Here is a 23,364-nt window from a genome sequence, read left to right on the forward strand (position 1 = left end):
TTCATATAATAAAGTTTCAAAAGCATCCAGATGGTTAGAGTGTTTATGTATGACACACATCTTTAAACGTTAAGTTCAAAAACATAATACATTTAGGGTGTCAAATTACATATTCTCAAAGATTTTATAAAGATTAAATGAGGTGAAAATCATCCTTAATGTTTTCTTCCGCTACTTTAATCCTACATATTAGCTGGTGTATTTTTTTCGGTTCATTATTCTTGAGTTAGGATTCAATTTGCCTTAACTTCACAGGATTTTTGATATCATATTAAATAAACAATGAGTTTAATCTAAAAAGCAATTAGCAATGAGAGAAGTAAGTCATGTTTCTTTTAAAAATTGTGAAGTTTCTTTGTTTTTTTTTTAATATGAGTTCTTCTTTATTATCTCTAGAGAAAGTGGTTCTATAGGTTCTTGAGTTTTCTGACATGGAGTGAATTGAGGTGAAGAAGCAGTAGAGAAAATGCAAACAGATTTTACATGGTTTGGCAAAATAGAAAATAGGACTTTGATTGTTGAAGAAACTGAGATGAGAACACATTCTTTCTTTTTCCTTTGGACACTCAAATTAAACAGTACACCTTTATATATTTAGTAGGTGTTTACAAGAAGATGTAACTAGAAAAATAAAACTAATGGTTGGAATTCAAATTTGTTACAAATGGAAACTACATAAATCCATTTGATTTTTTAATACAAATTGACTTAACCCTATGGAAGCTGTATTGTTCCTCTAGTATCTACCTCTTGAATTCAGGAAATTAGGGGTTATTGGCAGCCAATGGAGTTATAGGTATTTGGGAAAATGAATGTGTATGAACTTGAATAATTTAGAAAACCAATCTAGATATGATTAAAGCCAAAATTATTCTATTCTACATCATCAACCTAAAGAAATCAAAATCCTAATACAAATAACACAAACGATCCATATTTTTATTGAATTCTATCACACATGAATGCTCACTTTACTGCTTCAATTTTTATATTCTTTACTGTTTTATTTATGTCATTCCATTTATTTATCTTTTTCATCGCTTCATCTACCTGCAATTTCAATTTAAATATTTAGTTTTTTTTTAAAGTTTAAAAAGTAAAATTTTTTAAGAAAAAAACAATATTTGACTATAGATAAATTTCAAACATATTTTTCACAAGTTGTTAAAAGAGTTCAATGAAGTGAATTACAAGAAGATAGTTAAATAAAATATCGTCTCATACTTCTTTTCAATTATTTGATAGAAATAGACGATGTGAGCGAAAACTTTGCAATAGAAGTGTAATATTTTAAATTTTAGTTTTTAAAAAAATTGTAACTTTTTGAAATAGATCATATAATATAAGAAAACCATGTCGATGTTATCTAAATATAATTTGGCATATAACAAATAATTTTACTTTAAAAAAACAAATTATTATTTTTCTACCTATAATAAATAAGAACTAAACTGCACTTAATCGTAGTAGCTTCAAATAAATAATTTTACCTCTTTATTCCAATCCGTTCGAAACGTGACCCACAACAAAATGCATGATTGAATTGTCGCACCACTAAGCATCCCTAACCATATGCCCTATACATATATATAACACAACCTCGATAATTAAACACAATAAAAACAATATTTGTAAATATTATATTTATTTGCATTATGGTAGGTAAGATGTTTAGATGATAATTATTGGATTAAACATTAATTGATATACATAAATATATACATACAGATATATATAGTTAAAAAGTAATTTAAAAATAAAAATACCTTGGCACCAAGTTTGAAGTAGAAGCCTAAGAGAACACCCAAAGGCAATCCAACCAAGTAATAGCAGCAAACATTCACGCACGCAACAAAAGATTGCCATCCACATCCCACAGCCACACCTAATCCATTTATTTATTTTTGTTAACGTAACATACCATCAATCTTCTTTCTTTTTCTTTCTCTAAAGAAATTTACCTGATAAAACAGGTTGAACTCCATTGAGGACAAGAGTGATAGCTAGAAAAGGGCAAAGATCTGAAACTGCAGCCGCGACCGTAGCACCTTCGGTGAAGACGTAGCTAATGACATTTCGAAAAGCAAGGACTGTGCAGGCGACCATTATAGAAATGGTGGTGGAAATTACCATGACCACAACTACTGAAAATGCTGCTGATTTTGGATGCTTGTGTCCTAGTTCGTTTCCAACTCTCACACTGTGTCAAAAGTAAAAATGAAAAATATCCTATTTAATTTTTAAGCTCTTGTTTAATAACCATTGTTGGTCAACTTTTGTTTTTTGAAAATAAAGGAAGAGATGGGAGAGCTTAATTAACCTAGCAGCTGCATTGAATCCCACGGAAATCATGAAAGCCAGTCCATTTATTGTAGTACTGCCAAACCAATATCAAACCATTAACATCAACACACTTTTTGTTATATTTGAAAACGAGATAAAATATACAAAAAGGAATAATAAATGAAATAAAAATGGAAGATGGGAGAGATAAAAAAGATCAGAAGTACCATATGGACAGAGAATTGAGAGCCAATTCAGGATTTTCAAGCAACCCAGCAACCAAAACCAAAATCTGAAAATACCAAGTTTCCAAACAAAGCATAATCGCCGACGACGCAGACAACTTAAAAAACTCCGGCAGCCCTGAAAACGCCGCCGAACTAAACCCTCTCCAAGTCAGCTTGAACCTTTCGCTTTTCAAAATGTAAACAAATTGTGCCGTCACAATGATCCACCAGGAGAGGCTCAAAACCGAGGAGGCCCCGAAAAGGCCCAGCCCAAGTTTATAAGCCGCAACCCAACTGAGCGACAAATGAACCACCAACGTGGCGGCGGAAATGTAAGCACTTGGAAGAACTACGCTTTGGGATTGAAGGAATTTCTGTATTGGAAAGTTAATGGCGTAGGCGAAGATTTGTGGGATTAATCCGTACACGAAAATGGCGGCGGAGGAAGCTATTTCTGGGGATTCTCCTAAGAATAATAAGATGGGTTTTGAGAATATGTAGAGAAAAGTTACGAGAAAAGCTACCATTGTTAGTAAGATCGTTGATCTTTGTAAGTATATTCCTAACATTTCATATTTTCCCGCCCCGTAGGCTTGCCCGCATAACGTCTCCACCGCACTCCCCATCCCTAGCTGTTTTATTAACATTACAAAACATGCTGTTTTAATTTTTCAAGAGTTGATTGAGTGTTTTAATTTTCATTTCATAATATAACACTCAAAAGAAGAAGAAGTGAAAAAAAAAAAAGAAAAAAAAGTTACCATGAGACCGTAAGCAAAAATTTGAACTCCATTGTTGCCGAGAGAGGCGGCGGCAAGTTGAAGGTTACCAAGGTGGCCGGAGTAGATTCGAGTGGACATAGACATAAAGTTGTTAATCATATACACGAACACCGCCGGAGCCGCGAGCTTACTCAACAGCTTCAGCTCAATCCAAGCGGCTCGCCGGATTCGAATTACGTAACCCAATTCAGTGTTGGATAATATGTTCTCCAGCTCCCCGCTTACAGCCTCATGCTTCGCCGCTGCCTTCTCCACCAAGCTCTCCAAAATATCATTACCCTCCATCTCTCACTCCCTCACGCTCTTCCTTCCACAAAACTAATTGCAAAAGAATGTATTCAGCTATAACATCATAATTAATTGTTATTATTTATTTATTTAGTTGGGGGTTTGGTATAATGTCTGTTGCTGATTTTCTGTGTAGGACACACACGCTTTTAAAACCTTCTACTAAAGGGTTCATATAAATCACATGATTCCGAAATTTGATTTTTTTTTTTGTTTTTCTATAATTTCGTAGCTAACCATATTGTAAAAAAATTTATACATTTGATTGTCTATTTCTATGACATAGTCGATGTAGATCTAAAGATTTTGTATAACCTCTTACAATCACTCGACTTATACAATTTCGTGTATATTTCATAGTTTTTCGTTTATATGTTTTAGGAAAAGAATAATCATTACGAGTCATATTGCGACATTCACTCCAAAATATTTGGTAGAGAAATGAACACGTCAATATTCAAAAATTAATTTACCAAAAAAATTGGGGCAGGAGGCTGGGACTGGGAGAGTTCATTAATGTGCTGTGAATTACGAGTGAGAACGATATTACTCTGAGTGGAGGATGATACTACTTTTGTCCTATGTAACGACTGACCTTCTTAGTTTATGAGTGTGTTGTACCAAAGGGGAAAAGATTGGAAATTAATAAGCTTAGGGGTTTTTTGTTTGTCTTTTGAGTATTTATTGTAAATACTTATATGAATATTTCTAAACATGAAAAATGATAATCAATTGGTTGACATATTGCATTTAAGGTAGCTCATGTAAATATAGCAAACCACTAAACTATTTATGGCCCTTCTAACAAAATTTATATTCGTCGTCTTCCTCCATGATTTCTTTCATCGTCTTTCTTCTTTTTCTCTTTTTTTTTCTGCAATTTTTTTAAGATTAGAGATAGAAGAGTTTTTTTTTAAGATTTCTCGGAATGATATCGGGTCAATTTCTACTGAGAGCATTAAAGAATAAGTGTTTAGTAGAATGTTATTGCTCATTTAACAATATTGAGAAGTATAAGTATCAATGACAAGACACTTGATCTTGAGCTGGAACATGGTTTGAAACTTGTTTTCAATGGAATTCTAAATTTTATAGTATTTTGCATCCATTTTAGTCCTTGTTCTAACATACTAGATTATCTATTTGAATTTGAATGCTATTATGAATTGTAGCTACACATAAGAAACTGTAAGTTTGAGAACTTGAATGCTATTATGAATTGCACTATTATGAATTTTCTCTGCTCTATATTATTTTCCTTTCTGGAAACGAATTAAAGAGTCTCTATTTCATTATCTTTTCAGTCTTATTTAAAAAGAAATGTTTTGTTTTGCTTATCCTTCACTTAAATCTATGTCTACAATCTGCTTGTTTATTGGGTTTTTTCTATTTCTTCATTACTTTTTCTGGCACAGTTTATTGATGATGATAACGAATGCTACTTTTTATTATTCTTCAAAATTGATGTTTTTTCTTCTTTCTTTTCTGACAAGGAGGATGATGGATGTTTTTGAACTAACAATAGAAAAAGAAAGATAGGGATGGTTATCTACTATCGATATCCATCCATTTAATAGTAGAAGCTATTTTTAAATAGAGAATCGTCCACGGCGTCGGGAGTTTACAACTGCGGACACCGTTCATAAGGCGTCCAGAGCTAGATGTTTATAATCTCCTAACACATAATGTTGTTTACTTGAAAATCCTCTCCCGATCCTAACGATCATTTTTACCCGTCAAGAAATCCCCTTTCTACAATTTTTCAAATCTTCCCAAATTTTATTTAATTCTTTTATCTTTTCAAAAAATTATTTAAACCTTCCAAAATCTTCCACCAAATCTTTAACTATTTTTTATTACTTGGCAATTTTTCTGACTTTTTTTTTTTTTTTTTTGTAAACTACCGTTTTTTCTTTTTAGGAAGTTGGCAAAAGAAATAGAAATTGTATTCACTCTCAACTGATGGGAATCTGATACAGAAAAAGCTCATCTTTCAATTCGCCATTAACGAAGTCAGTGGCATATGTCAAACGCAGGATTTATCATTTCCTACGTGTTCCTGAATCGTCATTCATGGAAGAACTACAAAAGCACAACAACAAAACACTATAGTAAAGCATTGGAAAGGAACTCAATTGCACATAAGCCAGGAGAGAGTAATTTCAGAGTTGGAAAAGTTGGCAAAAACTCGAGAGAAAAAAATCATTAAGATTTGGTCGAATATTTTAGAAGGTTTATAATTTTTTAAAAAAAGATAAAAACAAAGTTAAATAAGATTTGAAAGATTCAAGAATTAGTTAAGATTTTGGGAAAAATATTTGGGAAGGTTTGAATATTAAAGAGAAAAAAGAGATTAAAAAAATAAATAAAGTTTAGAAAGATTCGAGAAAAGTGTAGAATCTTGACCTAATTAGCTAGATATGCACGGAGGAAAATTTTAATACTATAGAAAATCTCAGATTGACCGAGAGAAAAAGTTTTACGAATTTTTAAAAAATGTGCTACTTCGAAAAACCAAAACAAAAAGTATGATATTATTACCAATTTTCCAACGTTGAGAGAATCTCACCGTCGAAAGCGACGTAACGTCACCAAACTTAAGGAAAGCTCTAAGCTAAGAACACTTGAAAGGAAGTCTGGTATTTAGAGGGAGCCCAAAGTATAGGTGAGTTATTGTAGTAGTGAAGTATAGCAGATAAGTAGTACGTACTACAGTGCTGAAGTACTCTTTAATATTTATGGAATATCTTTCTGTATCTCTTTTATTGTTTACAGCTTTATTTATTGTTGGTTTTTCTTGTTATAGTCTTTGTATGTGATTTTCATTTGACATACTTTTTGAGCAACAACTACTTTTCCAATAATATTTAGTTGAGAACTATGTCATTAATGAGGAATTGTCATCAATATCTAAAATATAAAATTATTTATAGAATATAATAAAAAAAATTAAATACACAAAGTGAGTGTTTGGATTAATTTTTTAAGTGTTTAATTTTTAAAATAATTAATTTTAAGATAAATTGAGATCTTTTGTATTGGTTTAAAATAACTTTTAGAAAAATGAGATTATGAAATAAATTATTTTAGATAACACATCCAACCAAATTTTAGAATAAAAGTTTATTTTGTGTTTAAGAATTCCTCCCGAATATCTATTTTTTTTTAATTTCTTTTTTTTCTTTATCTATTTTTCACTTCGTCGTGATTTTTGATTTTTTTTAAATACTTTGAATATTTTTTTTTCAATGTGTGTTCATATACATTTAAATATAGAGAATTTACAAATATTCTTCTCTCAACTAAATTTTCTTCAGCTTAATGTGAAAGAAATCATTATCAGGACCTCAATGAAGAATGTGATCGTTCAATTCATGAAATGAAGATGAATGAAGAACGTGATCAAATTGCACACTTTTTTGTCTTGTTGATCTTATATTGTCTCGGATAAATTATTGATCTTATTTATATTTTTAATGGTTATATATTTACATTTCAATATATTTTTGCTTCTAAAATTGAATTGTCCTAAAAAAAATTAATACAAAAATAAAATAAAATTAATATTTAGTTCCAATTAACTCGAAAATTAATAATTTCAAGATATCGTAGGATTAATTCTAAAATATATTTCTGAAACAAACATTCAAGATGTATGTATTTCTTTATGAAATTAGTTTATAATATTTAATAATCTTTTATGGTAATTTGACTTTAAGTATAAACATTGTTAGTATATGACAAATCAAACACAATTTTGCATATAAACATTTATAAAAGAGATCAAAATCAAACACATAAGTGTTTGGATTTCAAACTCATTTTACAAAGAAAAGGTTTTTTAAAAAATGTATTATTAAAAAACATTTAAAAAAAAACTTCTTTCATGAACAATCCAAACCCACGCTAAGAAAAGTTTGAAATAAACGTTTATTGATTGTCATTCTAAATATGATTAAACCAAAAATTATTCTAATAAGAATCATCAAGCTAAAGAAAACAAAATCTTAGTAAAAATAACACAAACATGATCCATGTTTCTATTCAAACATGATCCATGTTTTTATTGAATTCACACGTAAAAGGCTCACTTTAATGCTTCAATCTTTATATTCTTCACTGTTTTATCATCTGTGTCATTCCATTTATTCAATCTTTTCACCGCTTCATCTACCTGCAATTTCAATTTAAACTTTAGTTTTTTTTAAAAAATTTGAAAAGTAAAATCTTTCGAGAAAGAAACAATATTCTACTACAAATAAAATTCAAAATTATATTTTTCAAGGTAAAAGAGAGTTTGTCATATAGAAAAATTAAGTAATTTACATGAAGATTGTTAAATAAAATGTCACCTCACACTCCTTTTCAATTACTTGATAAAAAAAATAGACAAATATAATATGAGCATTAGAAAACTTTGTAACAAGAGGTGTAAAATAAACCATACAAAATGATAAGAAAACCATATTTGTGTTATCTAATTAAAATTTGGCAAATAACAAATAATTTTGTTTTTTTTAAATAAAATCAAATTATTATTTTCCTACTTATAATAAATAAGAATTAAATTGCACCTAATAATAATAGCTTCAAATAAATAATTTTACCTCTTTATTCCAATCTGTTCGAAATGTGACCCACGACAAAATGCATGTTTGAATTGCTGTGCCGCTAAGCATCCCTAACCATATGCCCTACACATATACATACAACACATCCTCGATAATAAATAACTAACGCGAGAAAAACAATGTTTGTGAATATTTATTTCATACTATCTTAGAGTAATTAAGATGATTTAGATGATAAGTATTGGATCAAACATTATATATATATATATATAGTTAAAGAGTAATTTGAAAATATAAAAAAAGAAATACCTTGGCACCAAGTTTGAAGTAGAAGCCTAAGAGAACACCCAAAGGCAATCCAACCAAGTAATAGCAGCAAACATTCACGCACGCAACAAAAGATTGCCATCCACATCCCACAGCCACACCTAATCCATTTATTTATTTTTGTTAACGTAACATACCATCAATCTTCTTTCTTTTTCTTTCTCTAAAGAAATTTACCTGATAAAACAGGTTGAATTCCATTGAGGACAAGAGTGATAGCTAGAAAAGGGCAAAGATCTGAAACTGCAGCCGCGACCGTAGCACCTTCGGTGAAGACGTAGCTAATGACATTTCGAAAAGCAAGGACTGTGCAGGCGACCATTATAGAAATGGTGGTGGAAATTACCATGACCACAACTACTGAAAATGCTGCTGATTTTGGATGCTTGTGTCCTAGTTCGTTTCCAACTCTCACACTGTGTCAAAAGTAAAAATGAAAAATATCCTATTTAATTTTTAAGCTCTTGTTTAATAACCATTGTTGGTCAACTTTTGTTTTTTGAAAATAAAGGAAGAGATGGGAGAGCTTAATTAACCTAGCAGCTGCATTGAATCCCACAGAAATCATGAAAGCAAATCCATTAACCGTTGTGCTGCGAAAAACCAATATCAAACCATTAACGTTCACACCTCCAGTTTCTTCCTATATCATATTATACCATTTTAATTTTAAACAATAGTTTTCTCATCCTCATAAGTATTCTCATTAAAGTTCCCAAACATTAGAATGAAAATAAATTATCGGTGAACAAAAATAAATTTGTTTATATATCTGCTAACAATATATGAAGGTAAATTTACAATGAACGAACTTTCGTAGCACTAAACATTATTTTTCATTTACATACTTTTAATCATTCAACAAATATATGTTATGATATAATAATTATATTTAAAAGTTTAAAATTAAATATTTAATTAACTTTAAAAGTATTAAAAGTGTATTTTGAATACAAAAAAGTGAATTCGACCCTTTAAAACACTCTTGAACATTCATTATTACTAGTTCTTCCTCAATTTTCTCTTACTTTCGAACTCTTTTCATCATCCAAACTTTAAGTTGAAGACAATTGTTGGCTAAAAATTAGAAAGAAAAATAAAAGTGATTAGTTTTAAAACTTAAATTAAATAATCTTTTTTTCTTTGGTTTGATAAAAAAAAATTGATATATATATATTTATATATTATGCATACAACTTTTCCATTTGAAGTCATTAGTTTTTTACCCATTCAATTTAATTAGCCTTAAATATTAAAATACACTAACTTTGGTTGAACACGAAATTGAAATTATATTTAAACGATAAAATATTTTAAAATACTAATAGATACAAATAGTAGTGGATCACAATTTATTGCAAACCGTAAATATTTTAGTATATTTATAAATATTTTAATTTATTTTTGTTACGTTTGCAAATGAGGGATAAAATATACAAAAGGAATAATAAATGAAATAAAAAAGGAAGATGGGAGAGATAAAAAAGATGAAAAGTACCATATGGAGAGAGAATTGAGAGCCAATTCAGGATTTTCAAGCAATCCAGCAACCAAAACCAAAATCTGAAAATACCAAGTTTCCAAACAAAGCATAATCGCCGATGCCGCAGACAGCTTAAAAAACTCCGGCAGCCCTGAAAACGCGGCCGAACTAAACCCTCTCCAAGTCAGCTTGAACCTTTCGCTTTTCAAAATGTAAACAAATTGTGCCGTCACAATGATCCACCAGGAGAGGCTCAAAACCGAGGAGGCCCCGAAAAGGCCCAGCCCAAGTTTATACGCCGCAACCCAACTGAGCGACAAATGAACCACCAACGTGGCGGCGGAAATGTAAGCACTTGGAAGAACTACGCTTTGGGATTGAAGGAATTTCTGTATTGGAAAGTTAATGGCGTAGGCGAAGATTTGTGGGATTAATCCGTACACGAAAATGGCGGCGGAGGAAGCTATTTCTGGGGATTCTCCTAAAAATAATAAGATGGGTTTTGAGAATATGTAGAGAAGAGTTAAGAGAAAAGCTACCATCGTTAGTAAGATTGTTGATCTTTGTAAGTATATTCCTAACATTTCATATTTTCCTGCCCCGTAGGCTTGCCCGCATAACGTTTCCACCGCACTCCCCATCCCTAGCTGTTTTATTAACATTACAAAACATGCTGTTTTAATTTTTCAAGAGTTGATTGAGTGTTTTAATTTTCATTTCATAATATAACACTCAAAAGAAGAAGAAGTGAAAAGAAAAAAAAAAAAAAAAAAAAGAGTTACCATGAGACCGTAAGCAAAAATTTGAACTCCATTGTTGCCGAGAGAGGCGGCGGCAAGTTGAAGGTTACCAAGGTGGCCGGAGAAGATGCGAGTGGACATAGACATAAAGTTGTTAATCATATACACAAACACCGCCGGAGCCGCGAGCTTACTCAACAGCTTCAGCTCAATCCAAGCGGCTCGCCGGATTCGAACCACGTAACCCAATTCTGTGTCGGATAATATGTTCTCCAGCTCCCCGCTTACGGCCTCATGCTTTGCCGCTGCCTTCTCCACCAACGGCTCCAAAATATCATTACCCTCCATCTCTCACTCCCCTCTTCCTCTTCCACAAAACTAATTGCAAAAGAATGTATTCACAGCTATTCAGCTATAACCTTTTTATATCTTTTATTGACATCATAATTGATTTTTTCTATTTATTTATTTAGTAAGGGGTTTGGTATAATGGCTGGTTGTGATTTTGTGTGTAGGACATACCCTTTTAGGGTTTACATACTTCACGTGACTCACAAATTTGATCTTCTTTTTCATTTTTTCTATAGTTTCGTAGCTAACATATATACCATTATATAATTGTAAAAAAAATTATACATTTGATTTCTTGTTTCATTTGATTGTCGATTTTCATGACATATTGGACGTAGATCTAAAGATTTTGTGTAACCTCTTACAATCACTTTACTTATACAAATTTCATAGTTTTTCGTTTGTATGTTCTAGGGAAAAAAAGAACAATTATAAGTCATATTGTGACGATCACTCCAAATATTTGGTAGAGAAATGGACACGTGAATAGTTAAATTTTAGTTCACCAAAAAGTTGGGGTAGGAGGATGTGGGAGTGGGATGATCAATGTGGGATGTCTGAATGAGTGAGTATGAGTGGCTGTTGGCTATTATTAGAGGGTGGAATGATATATTTTTGGCATATGCATGGGTTGACACTTATTAGCAATTGAGTGTTGTTCCAAAGGGGAAAAATTTAGAATTTAATAAGAAGCTTGGTAGGACTAAAGTTCTACGTCAATTAAATAAGGGAATGATTTGGGTATATAGTTGAGTATAACTATGTCCATTAGCACGAGACCTTTTGGGATTGTATCAAAAAGCAAAATCATATAAGAGTCTATATCTAAAGTGGATAATCTCATATTATTGTGGAGATAAATATTTCTTTTTTTACTATTGTGAATACTTATTTTAATATTAAGAAAGTCGATCCAAATGTTTTGCATATTGCATTTATATAGTATTATATAAACTTTAGATGATGTGTTAAAAAATATGTTTGGTAATTATGGATGGATTTTATGTTTGGTAATTATGGGTAACATTTCTATATATATACTTGACAACTATATCACTTAGCTTGTAAATGCTTTTGTGGAGTATTATGAAGTTGGAAAATTGGTTGGTTTTGTAAACCTCCAAATATATGAGTTTTCATATCTAATCAATGGTCTTTTGTGCATATTCAATCATATTTATTGTGACCAAAAATTAATAAATGAGAATCCAATGCATTTCTAAGAATGGGTGGAACAAATATTTTTATTTTTGTTTATAAAATATAATATTAAAGGTACTAGCACTACTTGCATAGAAAAATACTTAAAATAAATAACCCTAATCCGAACTTTATATATGTTAACAACCCAAATATAAACTATTGGACTTCACATACCATTGTAGTTTTATAATTGATTGTGCACCCCAAACAACAATTAGCAGTTAAAAAGAGTGCCAATCTAAAAATTCTAGAGAGAAAAAAGACACATGAATAGACCAATAGCTTATTAACAAGGTAAAGAGTTGAACATCTTCAAAAATTTTTACCTATGAATTTTAAAACTCTCGAATATTTTTTAAAGTTTATGAATCAAATAAATACAAATAAAAAGTCCATAAAATTATTAAATACTTTTAAAGTTCCTCCCACGGATTCAAATGTTGCAAGTGAAGAATCGAATATTGAGATAGACTATTTGATGTGCTACCGAAAAAATTGTTAGTATTTTGATGAGTCTTATTTCAAAATAAATTTTAAAAGTATATCGATTACATTAAGTTAATTTAAGTCATAAATTTCTATTTACGGTGTCAAATCAAGCAATAATTCTTTAAGTAAATTAATTATTGTTACTATATCAAAAAAAAAATATTAGTTAGTAGACAATTGTGTAAGGGTGTAATTGAATCTTACAATAGTTATTTAATTTTATATTATGCTACTGTTAAACACAAGGATACAAATAACACTACACAACAGATAGATAGAGAGGAATAATATTGGTAATTTATGCATTGATCAAAAGTGACCAAATGTTTTTTTTTTATAGAAAAAAACAAGAGTTATTAATTACATGGATCTCATAATTGAGGAGTAAATTAGTTAAGAAACTGGTCACATCACATGATGCACATTCACTAAGGCTTAGATTATAATATTGAAGAAGTGTTTTAATTTGCATCCAATTCCATCTCTTATACTTTTTCTATGATCTCAAGTTTGATACAAAGTTTAATTGAATTTGTCAAAAGTAGATAATCAGTTAACGTTGTGACATAGTAGTTTGGAGAGATGTGTGACCCAATTATCCATTTAACCTATAAATAAACTCCTTGGTTCCCGTGCTGCCACCCATCATCATGGAAAAGAATGTGTAAGAACCAACTATTAATCACCAACATGCAATGACCAATTAAATATATATATATATAAAAAATCATATGAAAAGACCTTATTGTATGTAATGATTATATGTCTGGGTTGGTAATTATTATTTTCCCAAAAGATATATTTTTTTATATTCTGACTTTTTTATCTTCTTCCTCTTCTTCATTCTTATCGGTTTTGTTGGATTCTAATGTTTCTCTTTTCCATGTTTTCTTCTCTTATTCTTTTTCCATTTTTTTCAAATCAGAAACATTTTCATCTTTCCTTCAAAATTTGACCGATCAAATCCGAACCATTCGACTATGTACTCGACGGCCAACAATTATCATACCTTAAATATCGTCGGAAACTGCCTGATAATAACCAATGAGTTCGACGAAAGTAACGGTTTTTGGCCTAGTTCAATGAGTCATTAAGAGCGGAGAAAAATGGCCAGAAAATCGAACCGACCGAAACTGACCTACAGTTTGGTTGATCGGTTTAATTTTTAACATCGATTGTCAGTTTTCTTTAGTATAAACCGACTAGATCGGATTTTGACTTTCATATATGTCTAACGGATGATCACTCCTAGTTTATTGAGTAGTTCCTTTGACCAAGACTTTAAAGTATTTGTGTCTAACCTTGCGTTCTCTCTGTATGATTACAATCAAAGTTTTGATTTGTTATTCTAAATGGCTTGGAATTTCTATTGTAAGGATAGAATAAAATATTTTCTCGTAAATTCAGAGTGTTACCTACTTTTTTTTTTAATGAAAATGTGATTAAATATAGATTTATTACTAAAATTATATTTTTATAAGTCCAATTAAATTAAATTTAGTAACTGAATGATATGCTAATAGAATTCAAATATTTTTTTAATCAGTTTTATTTATTTATTCAAAACAATGAAAACATGGAAGAAAGTTTTAGTTCAAATCACATCTATATGTATCTGAAGGTAAAAAGTTTCGGATTTAAATTCTCCGATTTTGGATTTATAATAAAAAAAAATGTTATGTTTTTCCTATCACATCTCTTTTTCTTTAAAAAAAATGAAAAGAAAGAAGAAAAAATATCGAAACAATTGATTTGATTTAGTTCTACATCCGAGAATAAATCTTGTCAAATTGGTTCTTCTTGTAAAGTAAATTTAATCATCTTCAATATCAACAGTGAAGTGTTGGCGTTCTATATTTGAATTTAAAGATTATCCTTTTATTTGAGAAAAAAAACATATGGTTTATTTTTATTTCTTTTGGAACACATAAAATTCCTTTTTGGTAAAACCAAGTTTTGTTATTTAAACCATCATTGTTTTTGATATCAAACTTTTGATTTATGAATATATTAATGTATATACCACCATGTCAGGCAGATATGTTCATCTAGATTAAAACTAATTTTTAATTTAGGAGAGTTGTTAGATTGTTTCTTTTTTGCTTTAATACTTACACCAGCACAGCAGTCACTCCACTGCTAAGGGCTAGTACAATGTGGTTTAAATTAAAGAGTGGATCCAAACAACTTTCAAGATCCATTCCAGCTTTGGTAAGTGACAGATGTCCACAGATCGAACCTGAAAAAGTGTAATGAATATAGGAATATCTCGATTGGTGAACTCGAAAGTGGAAGCAAACGCTGGTGGGTAGAGTCCAATCTATGCCTTTGGAGTTTGATTATAATGGAATTTAGATCTTCGTTAAGATCCTCTTTAAGGATGTTATTTTTGTTGAAAACCTCAGAACAAATTTTTTAATACTATTGCAGCAACTCTCTTGGTTGTTCTTTGATCAGGACGTTGATGAGATGGTGGAGAGGTCGTTGGTTTAGATGATTACCAACTTCTGTCAATGGTTGTCTCCGAAGAATTAGTAATCTAAGACTAACCATGAGAGCCTCTTCTTCTGCTAGAACTTTCATTTGTGTAATGCCAACTCAAAATTGTAGCTGCATTATGCTCTGTTCAGGATTCAGGGTTTCGAACATTAGAAAAAAAGAACCACAAAAAATGGCTTCCCCTTTTCCCCAATACATCAAAAGCATACTCAAGTAATTGCATCGCTGTAACCTTAACTTTTATTGTCTCTAACAATGTGGATGCCATCGGCAACCATATTGGGTAATACTAAAATAAAAGAGGGTGAGATATGAAACAGCGACAGAATTAATACTATCAGATGAAAATAATCGATACAATTGAAATAAATACAACCTCGCCAGTTCTTAGACAGGCTAACCTGCTGCTTATAGATCGCTCTCTATTCAAAAAAATTGAGTCCCATCAGGGATTTTCTATTTCCTTATTAACGAAAATGGGGAATAAGAAAAGGACGAGTTCACGCCCAAGCCCCCTCCTGCTGATGCTGCTAAACAAGAAAACTCCACACATGTTCCTCATTGCTTAATGAGATTTCGAATAACGTATGGAAGGATACCTCCGTGGTTGAAATAGGCCAGCTCCACCTATAGAGGAATCGTAATTAGAAACGAATTTGTTATGTTTCGGGCAGGGAAGGCGAAAAGCTTGCATTTTGAGCTAAGAGATGTGGTGAAAGGAAAAGAATGTGGAATTACCTCAGTGTCGAAGCGCACCGTACAGGTGAAAGATTTGCCAGAATCAGTGGTGACAGTCACGTCTTGGCCAGGCCTTATCTCGCTGATGTTGCTTGGGAGGTCAATTGAGTAACGCTCATGACCAGTCAATCCGAGTGAATCGGCATCCTCACCCGCCTTGAAACACAGTGGAATGATACCCATTCCCACCAAGTTACTACGATGAATTCTCTCAAAGCTTTTTGCAATAACAGCTTTAACGCCCTGGTGCAAAATTAAGTATAGAAGATCAGTCGATGCAACGTCAATATGCAAAAAAAAGAAAACGGAAAAATCCATTTCGCGTGGATTAGAAAATAGAATATCTTTATATCTCACCAACAACATTGGGCCCTTGGCAGCCCAATCCCGAGAGCTTCCACTTCCATACTCAGCTCCAGCCAGCACAATGGTGTCTTGACCAGCTGACTTGTATCTCTGAAAACACAAAATAGATCATAAAAACAAAGTCATCATCAAAAATGGTGTACAGAAATTCTAAATCGACAAATACATTATAAAGCCAAACAACAAAAAAGATATCATATGAGATGGGAACAACAGCTTCTCATGACAAGCTCGTAAACTATTTTCTTCCTAGGGCATTATGAAATTTACATCTACAAAAATAAAAGTAGAACACAAAAAAAAGACCGTCATGATGTACCCTTCAATAGAGAGCTAACAAATTTTCAACAACATTCCTCCGCTGTTGTTTTCTTCACTCCATTCAAAAAACAAAAGCGAAGGCAAGAGGAGGCACAGAACAGTCACTATGGGAGCTATTAAAGAAAACAAAACAGAAAAATAGTGCCGAAAAGTATGCATATACTATCTATTTAATAAACAATATGCAGATGAGAAAACTAAGATACTTACTTCTGCTGCATCGAAGACATAAAGTTTCTCTCCAGTGGGAATATGAACGGTCTTGGGGCCTACTTCACCATTTAGAAGCTTGTTAACAAGACGGATGTTGGCAAAAGTACCCCTTGCCATCACCTCATCATTGCCTCGCCTACTTCCATAAGAATTAAAATCCTTGCGGTCCACTCCACGCTCAAGAAGGTATTTTGCTGCAGGGCTGTCCTTGTGGATGCTTCCTGCAGGGGAAATGTGATCTGTAGTGATGCTATCTCCAAAGTTCAAGAGGCAGTAAGCATCCTTAACGCCATGTGCTCCTGGAGGGTCCATGGTCATATTCTTGAAGTAGGGTGGTTCATGAATATAGGTGGACTTGGGGTCCCACGAGTACAGGGTGCCATCAGGTACTGAAAGTTGGTTCCACATTGGGTTTCCTTTTGTAATTGATTCATAAGTACTTTTGAACATGTCGGGCAATACACTAGATTGAACAACCTAATACATGTTTTAAACCAGTTAAATCTCTTATTCCTGCCAAAACGTATTTCACTGAGCTTCAACAAAATAAAAACCATCTACCTCGGCTATTTCCTCTGTAGAAGGCCAGATATCCCTGAAATAGACATCCTTTCCATCCTTCCCTTTTCCAATTGGATCCTTCTCAAAGTCGATATCAACCTGGAAAATTCATTCAAGTTATTTCGTGTTGGCAAAACAGTACCAGGTTAGAGCAACATAATTCAAGATTTTCAAAAAATTATTGCAAAATATGATCCTTTTATAGTAGCTTGGGACACAATTTAACTCAAAAATTTCTGCTTTCCTTACTGCCGAAGCTGATACAAGTTTATCACTTATTGACGCAAATAGAAGTCTATCTTGTATCAATTATGGGGATGGATAGAAATCTATTGTTGATAGAGGCCGATAGATATCTACCATTTTTTTTATTTATTTTTTTTATTTTTATTTTTATTTTTATTTTTTTATTTTTTTTGCTATTTCTGTAAATAGTTAGCATTTTTTCTATATATGAAAATTTCCCAAATAATAATAAACAAAAAATAAATAAAACTACAGTAATTACAAACTAAAGAAATAAGACAAGCTCACGTGACCCGTAAATGGCTAAATCCCCTTCCAAAGTTTAAGAAATTCCTCTTCTTATCAATGAAACAACAAAAAGAAGCAAGCAATAAACCAAGTAAGTTGAATTCACAACCAAGAGAAACAAAAATAATCTTGAATTGAAACAGAATGGAGTTGCAAAAACAGCCCTGGTCAGAAAACATAAAAATGATTTGAAAATGGGATACTTTTTAACAGAGAGCGAAATGACATCTACCAATCAGAAAGCCACAAACCATAAGATCTACTCTACTGTAAAGCCATGCTGAGATTAAGTGCTTGTGCAAAAAGGATCTTGTCCTATTTTTCAACTAATAATCATGATCCTTTAACTACAAAACAGAAAAGGTTGGACGAGAACATGTTGGCTATACTTTCATACCACTACCTTTCAGAAATCTACCTTAAAATTAAATTTAACAATGAAAAAACTGAGCTCAATACATATATCATTCCACAGCTCAAATTAACCAAAAAAAGTGGATACAGAAATCGCCATGCATACCGTGCCAGCTAAGGCATAAGCTACCACCAAGGGAGGTGAAGCAAGGTAGTTTGCTCTGGTCAGTGGATGAACACGACCCTCAAAATTCCGGTTTCCAGAGAGCACAGCAGCTGCAACAATATCTGCAAAAAAAAATCCTTACAAAAATTAGAATTAAGAAGGTGAAAACGAAACAGAATACTTGTCGAATCTTATCTAATGAGTAAAGTCAGCCCGTTTCATAAAGCAACCACATTCCCCGATTACAAGATCTACTCAGTTTATCGTATTCTAAAATTACCGTTCTCAGATATAGCAGCAGATACTGATTCATCCAAGTCCCCAGAATTCCCAATACAGGTTGTACAGCCATAGCCAACTATATGGAAGCCCTGCTGATTTAGATATGGCTGTAGTCCACTGCATCAATCAAATACAAGGAAATTTTTTACATAAGAAAAATGCCAATGATTCTATCCTTTTAAAATGAAATAAGCTAAAAAATTATATGTAATTCCTTGATTTTTTTTAAATTAAAAAAACGTGTTTTTATTGATATCTAAATAGGCAAGCATCCCCTCTTAATAGTTTGTTTCATTATTTTTATAAAATGCAGAGTAGAATATCATCATAAAATAAAAAGACAATTATGAATACCTTTTGAAACAAAAAGGGAAAAAAAACAATTATTAAATATTTTCAACTGTTCTTTAAATATTTCAAAAGAAAAGAAAGAAGCCATCTGAGAAATGAGAATGTTACTAGACTAGATGATTGTGATGAATTAGGTTTGATAATCAATTACCTCTTCAGCAAGTATTTTGTCACAACTCCTGAGCCCGGTGCAAGACTTGTTTTCACCCATGGCTTGACCTGGTGTAACATTTAGAAGGTATAATTAACATGCTAAGACTGGAAAAGGAAGGGATATAAGAAGGGTCTCTTAAATTAATTGAACTCCCTTGCCCGTGAGTACCTGCAAACCAAGCTCACAAGCTCTTTTCGCTACAAGAGCAGCCCCTAACATAACACTAGGGTTTGACGTGTTGGTACAACTTGTAATGGCAGCAATAACAACGCTACCATGTTTAAGCTCAGCTGGCTGCCCGTGAAATGAAAACTTCGCCACTTTATCCTGTGCTTCTTTTGGTATTGCAAATCCCTTGAATAGAAGCAAGAATTTAAAATATTTATAGAATGAAAAAAGAATTATGTTAAGACTCTTGTAAATTTCTCTTTAAAAAATGTTATAGTAAATATTTTAGTCACACCATATGAGATAGAAAGAGTAATATACATACCTTAAACCCTACTTTGTTATCAAGGCAAGCATGCCAATCAGACTTCATCTCCTTCAAAGGCACACGATCATGAGGTCTGTGAAATATAAGATGTAACATCAGAAACTATAGTATTAAATGAAAGGTTCAGATATAAAACATTAAAAGCTCCATTTAGGAACCTAGACATGAAGGGCAAAGAAGATATTGACCAAGACCCACACACCTTTTTGGTCCTGAAATGCATGGCTCGACATCTGCAAGGTCTAATTGTAGGTAAGATGAATAAACTCTTTCTTGTTGGGGCTGAACAATAAGAACCAACCAAACATAAGAAAACAACTACTACTACATTTAAAAATCAGATGACCAGGAGGTAAGCACTCATAAAAGAAATAAGAAAACTAATATGCATGATTTTACCTCATTATAGTCAACAAACATTTTATTTGCCCGGAGGTAAGCTTCGATCATTGACACCTATGGTCAGGAAAAAACAAGTTATACTGGATTTCACTATTCTATACAACTTATTTATCAATAAACTAACATAACACCCACAGTTTCATCACTTCTTCCAGTTAACTTGAGATATTGCAAGGTAACATGATCCACTGGAAAGAACCCCATAGTTGCACCATACTCAGGAGACATATTTGCAATCGTAGCCCGGTCAGCTAATGATAGTTCCTCCATGCCATCCCCTACAATCACATCCACATACAAACACTATCAGCTGAAAAGTAAAATTGCGTCAAAAACAGCTCAATGATAATGTATAAGTTTTAATTACCATAGAACTCAACAAATTTGCCAACAACGCCATGCTTCCTCAACATTTGTGTCACAGTCAAAACCAAGTCAGTAGCAGTGACCCCATTTCGTAATTTTCCAGATAACTTGAAACCAACGACACCAGGCAATACCATGCTCATTGGCTATCAATTATAAAATTCGATCATCAGTATAGAATTCAACACAAGCCTTCAAGATAACACAGCAATATATGTACTGAATCAATAGAAGTTAATAAATGAAAACAAATGATCAGAACTTAATAACCTGTCCAAGCATTGCAGCTTCTGCCTCGATACCTCCAACACCCCAACCAGCAACCCCCAAACCATCAATCATTGTTGTGTGAGAATCAGTTCCAACAACACTATCAGGGTAGAGCAGACCACTAGTGTTGAAAACCACTCTTCCAAGATATTCCAAATTGACCTGCAACATTCATATGTAAAATTTTAAAATTCAATGCTAAACAAAAAGAAAATGCTGTATTAACATAGTCCTGTTAGCCGAAACAGAACAACTTCTCAAAAGTAAAATTTTACACTCCAGAAACTTCTAGCCCGCTTCAGATATTGGCTTACCTGATGCACAATACCAGACCCAGGAGGAACAACCAGCATATTCTGGAATGCATTAGACCCCCATTTTAGGAAAGCAAATCTTTCCTTGTTCCTTTGGAATTCAAGCTCCATATTGGCCTGAACTGCATTTTCTGATCTAGTTACATCAACTTGAACTGAATGATCAATCACAAGGTCTACAGGAACCTACATAACGGATGGTCATTCCAGTTAGAAACTTATCAAAAGAAACATAGACGTCATAATTTTGGATATTTAAGGATATCAACAGAAACTTGCATGACCGATGTAAATTGCAACAAAAGAATTGATAACTCGAAAAAAGGATATCATAACTGCAGCATGTAATCCCTTTGAGCATTAAAAAAAATCATGAATGATGATCATAGTCAGGAATAAAAGAGTAACAGGGTTCAAATATTACAGTTCTTCATAATAATTAAATATCAACATGAAACATCTCATCAAATTTCTCACGTCTTGGCTATCAACATAATATGTGAGACCATTGGTCAAAGCAGTGAATTAAATCAACTAGTTCAGACCCCACAAATTCATCTTTCACCACAGACGGAAAGTATAAAGGTATTTAAGAAGTAAAAATATACCAGGGGATTTATTTTGTTGGAATCACTGCCCAGTTTGTTCATGGCATCTCGCATACAAGCAAGATCAACAACTGCTGGTACCCCGGTAAAATCCTGGGATCATGGAATATTAGAAATGGGACAATTTAAAAGAACGATGACAGAAAACAACAAAACCATTCATGAAAATCTCAGAATCTACCAAACCATACCTGCAGTAGGACACGAGCAGGTTTGAAAGGAATTTCAACTTGCTTTGGGGAGCTATTTTCCCAATCAATAATTTTCTCGACATCTTCCTTTTTCACTTGGAAATTGTCACAGTTCCGAATCGCAGATTCAAGTAATATTCTGATGGAGTAAGGCAACTTATCTGTCAACCATAAACGTAAAAATACAATGAGTATTCACATTACGCAAAAAGAATACACAAGAATGTGTTTCTAAAAAATAAATAAATAAATTTCCTTCTGCAGTAGTAAGTTCGAAATCGTTACCAATTCTCGGATCATTCAAAGACGGTAGACTGTAATACTTTCCAAATTCTCCACCGCCAGGCTTAGGAAGACTCGTTAAATTTTCCTTGAAAGGATTTTCAGCAGCTGAAACCATAATCACAATAAAACTAAAGTAAAAAAATAAATAAATAAATAAAATAAAACATTAAGTCTCGAATTATCAGCATCAAATTACATCCTCACAACATATCAATCCTCGAGAAACCATATAGATCAAAAAACGAATCAGAAAAAGACAGACGCCTAAGCTCTATCATATTTTCGTAGTCTCGCATACGTCAGTGACAGCAGCAACAGTTAATATTTCAATCAATAAACATCGCAACCAAACAATAACATCGAGAAAAGATCGTTTCACACAATATGGAATAATAACAAGAGAGCTAAATGTTGTAGGTGATACCCATGGAAGAGAATTTGCGGTGGAGACGTTCAATCGCAGGAGCAACGGCTCTGATCTGAGCACGAAGACTAAGAGGAGAACGCCAACCGACACCGTGGCTCCAGCGAGTAGTCGATCGAAAGGCAGAGGAAGCAGAAAGAGATCTATAAGTAGAAACGAAAGAAAGGGAGGAAGGGTTGGGAGAAGAAGCAGAGGGAAAGGCTCTGGAGCATAAAGAAGGGGAAAATAACCTTGCTCTTGAAGCTCTGAGCAGAGCAGAGGCCGAGGCCGAAGCCATTATTATATATGAATGACGATCAGGATGAGGATAAAAAGAAAGGTATGGGGAGACTGAAAATGGAAGAAGAAATGGAGGTGGTGGTCGTCGTTCTCAGGGAGAGGGAAGAAAGAAAGGGCGTGTGGAGATTGGGAGGAGGGAATGAGAGACTTAGGGCTGCGTGCCACTTTGCTCTTGGAACTGATCTGGCGGGTAAAGTTAAGAGCCACCAAGAGGGACAAGGGAAGTGTTCCTCTACCTTGAGGTGCACTGTGTTCGGCATCCAATTTCAAAAACGACTCTTCGTTTTGATGACGGGATCATTAGGTTCCTTTTTCATTTTTCTCTCTTCTTTTGACTTTTTGCTTTTCTCATTCATTAATTAAATACTCAAATTATCATTTTATTCTATACTTTCTATATTTTATTCAATATTTATTACATTTCATAAGAAGTATAGACGTTAAAT

The 23,364-nt window shown here is 32.6% G+C and overlaps 3 protein-coding genes across 3 annotated transcripts; all 3 read right to left on the minus strand.

Annotated features, from left to right (window-relative positions):
- Positions 1–493: 493 nt before the first annotated feature.
- Positions 494–3,692, minus strand: LOC103495697 (protein DETOXIFICATION 40-like). The gene is made up of 7 exons (XM_051084937.1): positions 3,272–3,692; positions 2,511–3,142; positions 2,321–2,377; positions 1,962–2,200; positions 1,767–1,885; positions 1,491–1,577; positions 494–1,050 (listed from the first exon to the last, which is right to left on the minus strand). Exons 1-7 carry the CDS (start codon positions 3,575–3,577, stop codon positions 967–969), a joined length of 1,524 nt encoding a protein of 507 aa, XP_050940894.1. The 5' UTR covers positions 3,578–3,692; the 3' UTR covers positions 494–966.
- Positions 3,693–7,494: 3,802 nt separating this feature from the next.
- Positions 7,495–11,115, minus strand: LOC103495594 (protein DETOXIFICATION 40-like). Its single transcript, XM_051084932.1, has 7 exons — positions 10,744–11,115; positions 9,977–10,608; positions 9,015–9,071; positions 8,656–8,894; positions 8,461–8,579; positions 8,188–8,274; positions 7,495–7,754 (listed from the first exon to the last, which is right to left on the minus strand). Exons 1-7 carry the CDS (start codon positions 11,047–11,049, stop codon positions 7,668–7,670), a joined length of 1,527 nt encoding a protein of 508 aa, XP_050940889.1. The 5' UTR covers positions 11,050–11,115; the 3' UTR covers positions 7,495–7,667.
- A 4,438-nt stretch (positions 11,116–15,553) lies between these two features.
- Positions 15,554–23,364, minus strand: LOC103495599 (aconitate hydratase, cytoplasmic). Its single transcript, XM_008457220.3, has 20 exons — positions 22,640–23,364; positions 22,216–22,320; positions 21,931–22,091; positions 21,740–21,832; positions 21,132–21,317; positions 20,818–20,979; positions 20,549–20,693; positions 20,317–20,459; positions 20,179–20,235; positions 19,982–20,061; positions 19,777–19,852; positions 19,452–19,637; positions 19,281–19,348; positions 18,777–18,895; positions 18,497–18,618; positions 17,443–17,541; positions 16,879–17,358; positions 16,339–16,437; positions 15,982–16,224; positions 15,554–15,870 (listed from the first exon to the last, which is right to left on the minus strand). Exons 1-20 carry the CDS (start codon positions 22,914–22,916, stop codon positions 15,802–15,804), a joined length of 2,970 nt encoding a protein of 989 aa, XP_008455442.1. The 5' UTR covers positions 22,917–23,364; the 3' UTR covers positions 15,554–15,801.

Source organism: Cucumis melo, chromosome 1, assembly GCF_025177605.1.
Source record: "Cucumis melo cultivar AY chromosome 1, USDA_Cmelo_AY_1.0, whole genome shotgun sequence".
NCBI lineage: Eukaryota > Viridiplantae > Streptophyta > Magnoliopsida > Cucurbitales > Cucurbitaceae > Cucumis > Cucumis melo.

Coding starts and splice junctions, on each gene's coding strand:
- LOC103495697 (XM_051084937.1), bottom strand. CDS start 3,577: ATGGAGGGTAATGATATTTTGGAGAGCTTGGTGGAGAAGGCAGCGGCG. Junction 2,378..2,510: donor CTCAATTCTCTGTCCATATG/GTACTTCTGATC, acceptor TTGGTTTGGCAG/TACTACAATAAATGGACTGG. Junction 2,201..2,320: donor GGATTCAATGCAGCTGCTAG/GTTAATTAAGCT, acceptor CTTTTGACACAG/TGTGAGAGTTGGAAACGAAC.
- LOC103495594 (XM_051084932.1), bottom strand. CDS start 11,049: ATGGAGGGTAATGATATTTTGGAGCCGTTGGTGGAGAAGGCAGCGGCA. Junction 8,275..8,460: donor ACTTCAAACTTGGTGCCAAG/GTATTTCTTTTT, acceptor GTATATGTGTAG/GGCATATGGTTAGGGATGCT. Junction 7,755..8,187: donor GAACAGATTGGAATAAAGAG/GTAAAATTATTT, acceptor TTGAAATTGCAG/GTAGATGAAGCGGTGAAAAG.
- LOC103495599 (XM_008457220.3), bottom strand. CDS start 22,916: ATGGCTTCGGCCTCGGCCTCTGCTCTGCTCAGAGCTTCAAGAGCAAGG. Junction 21,318..21,739: donor CCAACAAAATAAATCCCCTG/GTATATTTTTAC, acceptor TCCGTTATGTAG/GTTCCTGTAGACCTTGTGAT. Junction 16,225..16,338: donor CCAAGGGCCCAATGTTGTTG/GTGAGATATAAA, acceptor ATTTTGCACCAG/GGCGTTAAAGCTGTTATTGC.